At 33.9% G+C, this 6,194-nt stretch overlaps 1 protein-coding gene across 2 annotated transcripts in view; it reads left to right on the plus strand.

Moving 5' to 3' along the window:
* LOC127419377 (transcriptional enhancer factor TEF-5-like) overlaps window positions 1-5,365 on the plus strand; it is a 39,219-nt gene extending 33,854 nt beyond the window's left edge. For both annotated transcript variants that reach the window (XM_051660727.1, XM_051660728.1), the window contains 2 exons: window positions 108-260; window positions 3,418-5,365. In XM_051660727.1, coding sequence (XP_051516687.1) covers window positions 108-260; window positions 3,418-3,531 — 267 coding nt within the window. In that variant the 3' untranslated portion in view covers window positions 3,532-5,365. The remainder of the gene's footprint in view (window positions 1-107; window positions 261-3,417) is intronic.
* The last annotated feature ends 829 nt before the right edge of the window (window positions 5,366-6,194 follow it).

Raw genomic sequence — 6,194 nt, forward strand, 5'->3', positions numbered from 1 at the left:
AACCTTTTATTCATTAGGAATGTCACATTCATAACTAGACAACTTTGCTTTTGTCATGGAAGCAATCTGGCTCTGTATAACTGAAAGTTTGATATTTTAACGATTAGACAGAGTATGCCCGCTTGGAGGGTGGGAGGTACGTGTACCGGATCCATCGCTCCCCCATGTGCGAATACATGATCAACTTCATCCACAAACTCAAGCACCTTCCAGAGAAATATATGATGAACAGTGTCCTGGAGAACTTCACTATACTACAGGTAAGAGTATGTGTGGGTTTGTGTGTATGTTATTTACGAAAATGCAAAACAACAGATTGTAGTTAAAGTGATAGTTCTCCCAAAAATGAAAATTCATTCATCATTTACTCACCCTTATACCATCCCAGGTGTGTATGACTTTCTTCAGCAGAACACATTTGAAGAAAAATAGAAAAATATCTCAGCTCAGTAGGTCCTCAAAATGCAAGTGGATGTTGATCAGATTTTTGAAGCTCCAAAAATCACAGACAGTCAGCATAAACATCATCCATACAACTCCAGTAGTTAAATTAATGTATTCTAAAGTGAAACAGAAAAAGATAGATATTTAAGTACTTTTAATTATAAATCATCGCTTCCAGTCAGCAGCAGTATGCGCATTCACAACAGGGCGGAGTTCACGTGGTCTCTTGTGTGACGAATTTGCTTTGGCATGTTACTGAAGTAATCTCACGTTTTTCTCTTGGTTGAGACATCCGGGATAAGCACACAAACGTACCATTGTGAAAAACATACAGATACAAATACAGATCTAAACAAAAACCAACAAAGCTTCTGTACAGCATTCTTCCTACTCAATTGTAATCAGTGCTGCTGTTCCGGGTGTGTCACATGTGCGTCAATTCTCACGTGAACATGCCAACATAATTACGCCACACACGCATACTGCTGCTGACCGGAAGCGATGGTTAATAGTTTAAAAAAAAGTACTTTAATATTGATCTTTTTCACACCAAAAGTAATCATATCGCTTTAGAAGACATTAATTTAACAGCTGGTGTCGTATGGATGACGTTTATGATGATTGTCTGTGATTTTTGGAGTTTCAAAGGTCTGATCACCGTTCACTTGCATTTTAAAGACCTACTGAGCTAAAATATGTTTCTATTTTTCCTCAAATGTGTTCTGGTGAAGAAAGAAAGTCATTCACATCTGGGATGGCATGAGAGTAAGTAAATGATGAGAGAATTTTCATTTTCATACTGTACTATACTTCACTATGCAATACTATACTATATTATATTGTACTATATTCTACTAAGCTAGACTATACTGTACTATACTTTACTATGCTATGCTATTCATTAATATACTATACCATACTATATTATGCTATACTATACTATATTTTGCTGTACTATACTGTGCTTTACTATACTATACTCTGCTATACTATGCAATACTATTTTAAACTATAATGTTCTAATGTAAAAAATAAAAAACAGAAATTAATGAACACATCTCTGAATTCGTAGACATAGCCAGAGTTGTTTCACTGTTTAAACAAACACACGCACACACACATACGCACTTGCACAGGCACACTCATCAGACAAGCAATACGCTTGAATGTTACTACAGAGACTACTGTATAACATCGACTACCGAGGTTGTTGGCACAACAAAAACATAAAGACGGGTATGTATCCAATGTAACAGAAACTAAACAAGGCAGTTTCACATGACATGGGACCTGACAACTGGTAAAACTGTGTGTGGCGTTTGTGCAGCCAAGACGGTGCTCGCATTGTGGTTTCATCGTGGTTAAAAACTTAAAATCAAGAACTTCATTGAGTCATGTCGCCCACATCATGTCTCTCACAGTTTACTAAAAACAGCATATCAAAATAAAAATATATAAAAATAGTATTAATTTTGGATTTTAAGTCTTTTTAGGTGTACTGTATCTGCACATGTAGGTTTCTGTAGTCTCTTGTGGTCCATGCAGTATTGTCAGCTTGAACTGGTCCATAATAGCTTTATGAATTAACTGTGTAACTTTTTAAATAGTCTGGGGGAAAAAGTGTTTTTGCTAAAGCAGACAGCAACTCTAGACAGATAAATAGCACCTATTTATTATTGATTGACTATTTTCAAAGCATTGACGAGCTACTTAAAATTCATTCTTTTACAGCATTTGTCCACCATTCACAACATTCAGCCATGCACAATAAAATATTAGGATATTTTTGGGCAGTGAAATGTTTTGTTTATAATTTAATTATAGACTATAAAATCAGTGGGCTTTTCCAGTGTTTTTGGATGTAGCATTTGCAGTCAAATCGTGAGACATAACTTCTCAGTGAGTTCTAATCACTACTGTGTTGACTTGTTTGTATGTACTGTATTTTCCCAAATCTGTCAGCAGATAGAGAAAAAAGATTCAGAAAGAAATCTCAGTATAGACTATTATTTCTATAGATAGGGATCATTTTAAATAAAACTAAATTAAATTGAATTGACAAATTGAAAATTAAGTAGAAATAAAAACTCCAAACATAATAACCTTGGTTGTAATGAGTGGAGAGGAAAAAGCAACAAACAATTTAAATGTCAACAGAACACAATAAGAAGTGTGTTGAAGGACAGTTTTGTCTTCATACACTTAAAGCATATGCTTTCATTCTGAAACCACTTTGAAGTTTGTTCAGCAGGATACTAATCATAAAATATATATATGAAAGGCAACAGAGGTGTTTTTGTTACATTTATATTGACAAACTGTTTTTCTTAGTTGTGAAGTTTAAAATAAGCTTAAAATATTGATGTTGAGTTTACGGTTACAATTTTAATTCAGATTCATGAACAGATTCATTCGGCCTGTTATGACTCAGTCTTGAGTCCGACTCGGCCCCTTTTGGACTCGGACACGAATATTTAAAGACTCGGACTTGACTAAGGTGGACTCGAACCCAAAACTACTAACTGGACTGTACTCTACAATGCTCTACTATGCTAGAATATACTATACTAGACTATACCATACTGTGCAGTAATGTACTGCACTGTACCATGTTATACTACAGTATATTATATAGTACTATTCTAAACCACACTATTCTAAGCCATACTATACAATACTATACTATGCTGCACTATAATATACTACGCTATACTTACTAGACAATATTTTACTATAGTTTACTATGCTACACTATGCTGTAGTATACTATACTAGACTATACCATACTATGCAATACTGTACTACACTGTACTGTGCTATACTATATTATATTGTACTGTACTGTACTATACTATACTATAATAATACCATACCATGCTACTTTACTATCATTAATTACATTGTCTTCAGCATAAAACTGCATATTATAGTGTTCTGTTGTACTTCCCTTATATTTGTTATTCTCTTCACCAGGTTGTGACAAACAGGGACACGCAAGAGACTTTGCTTTGCATTGCGTTCGTGTTTGAGGTGTCCACGAGTGACCATGGTGCACAATATCATGTTTACAGACTCGTCAAAGACTGAATGATCGCTGTGCTCGAGAGACCTCCAGACGCTGTTCAAAAATGTACAAGGCAAAATTAGACAAAGCTGAAGTTCAAAAACACAAACCAGAATACTGTGCACTAGGTTGTATTGAATATTTAGTTCTGTTCTTTAAAAGGAAAATAAATTTACTTTCAGGGATAATTCTGTTTCTTCCTATGTACTTATTGTTTTGTGAGAGAAGAGCTCTTGAATGTCTAAAGTGGGTTAACTCTGATTAAGACCCTTGTCATGTTAAAGATACTAAGATGCTGAAGGTACAAAGGTCTTTTTAAAAGTGATTGTAAGCAAATAGAAAATGAATGCTAATCAATACAAGGTCTCTTATCGGGAACTTTGTGATAGGATACGCTTGTTCTGAATCTTTTGTTTTGACACACCACTGACATCAGCACACTACCTCTAACCTTTGACACATTGGGGGTTCAGATTGTGCTCAGAAGGATGAGCAAGTCTTGATTGTAATATAAAAAATAAAACTGTTACATATAGGAAAGGAATTTTGAATGTTTGTCATGATGGTAAATGTAAGTTACAAGAGAACAGCATCAGTTTGGTTCATGTTTCATGCATTTTACACACTTTTGGAAGTGTTGCTCTGTATTTGGCTTGATTTTCTATTTTTGAAAGTGTAAATGTGTGAGCTACTTCTACCTCCTGGTGTTACACGTATATACATGCTTTTGGAGCATTTTGAAAACATTGGTTTGAAACCCAATTTTCATTTCAAACCATTTGCCAATGCCATAATGGTTACTGAAAAAAATGGGACATGTATTGGTTCTACTTGATTTTGAGTGCCTTATCACACTTAGAGCCTACCTGCACTGGCAAGTAGGCAGCAGAATTCTGTAAATCAGATAACATTTTCCAAGACAAGAAAGGCCAACTCTGCTGTGGGGTTACAGTAGGACAAAACAAATCTCGGCAGGTGACAATTGGGTTTAAACTTACAGTATTTTAGAGTTTTATCTAAGAACATATTAATTATATATTCACCAAGCAATTATAATCAACTTGGCTTTGTTCCATATGAAACTGGGTGCTTATTTAAAAACTGGGTGAGGATGTTTTTAACATTTAAAAGCAAGAAAAGGCTTTACTTGAACAGTAATTTTTTCTATATGTCCCTGAACCATTTTATTTCAGTCTAATACATACATTCTTTAGAAAGACCAGCGTCTTGGCACTGTATTGAACATAATTACTGAGTGACATTCAATCATCTGTTTGTATCATTTAGGACATTATATTTTGGTACATTTATCCACATTTGTGCAATGCTTTATGGAAAGCACGTATATATTGCATAAGGGGATAACTGTAGCATATACTGTATATTTGTGGGACATTTTCCTTTTGGAACTCTGCATGCAAACATGAATACGTGGAAAAGAGGTTATTTTTGTACAAGATTGCCCCTAATACCAAAGAGGTCTTTATACAGAATGACATCCAATTGAATCTGAACAACATCCACCGAAAAACCCTGTCTTGCCTTATTGTGTGGTTCAGGTCATGTTTGACATCTATAAGGAAAATCATCCCTCTGTGTGAGTGTGTGTTTTTGTAATTGGGTGTATATCTGTGTGTATGTGAGAGAGAACAATAGAAATTGATTTTGACATGCTACAAAATGTTCTGTGTATATTTTAAGAAGGAAAAGTTTTTATCTGTTCTTTTTTTTCATCTTTATTTTTTGCTTTGTTCCAATATCATTCTTTGCTCTGGTTATTATTAAACAAGGGTTTTAATATCTGTACAGTGTTTCATACAGTATATATGCTAATAAAGTGACATTGGAGCCCTGGAAGCCAAAATCTCAAAGTTATTTATTTTTTATCATATGCACTAGAAACAAAAAAGGAATCTGCACTCTTTAGTTAACTTGTGAATTCATGAGGCTTTCGGTTTATGATCCCAGAATTTTTTTTTTTTTTTTTCAAACAAGGATACATATCACATAATGGAATACTATTATTAGAATAGTTCATAGGCTATAATAGACTATAGCAGCTGTTGCTATCTATAATTATTGCTATCTATAATGTTGAACTGTATTCACATTTTAACTACGAGTGTATTGATGCATGTCATCAATGTTGCTATTGTGGCAAGGGGGTAAAAAAAAAAAGGATTTTAAACATCATTCATTGTGTCACTGTGTAATTTTTACACTGCATACCCTGTCATAGTGTAGGCTGCAACTCAAACAGCTTTTAAAAGCTATTTCAAACAGCAAATTTGTTCCTCTTGTAAACAAAATATATTGTGCAATACAAGAGTCCTTTAATGTCTGGTAAAGTATTATTTGTTTTCTTTCTGAAATATGTTTAATGAAACTATATTTTACAATTGTAACATTTAACGCACTTGACTTAATTTACTTTTTTTATTCAAATATTAACATGGTAAAATGATTTGATTGGTATGAGTAGGAATGTGCCTCTTTTGTGGCAATAAATAAATAAATAAATAAGAAGAAAAACGAAAGACATATGGTAGTGTATCTTAATTATATCCTGTGATTTATCCAAAATGTAAAAAAAAAATAAAAAAAAAAATGCTACAACTGACCCCTGTCCCAATCAGAAAACATTGACTACATTCCCCACAATGCACGCGGGTGTTTACATACGGTA

Source organism: Myxocyprinus asiaticus, chromosome 28, assembly GCF_019703515.2.
Source record: "Myxocyprinus asiaticus isolate MX2 ecotype Aquarium Trade chromosome 28, UBuf_Myxa_2, whole genome shotgun sequence".
NCBI classification, from domain to species: Eukaryota; Metazoa; Chordata; class Actinopteri; order Cypriniformes; family Catostomidae; genus Myxocyprinus; species Myxocyprinus asiaticus.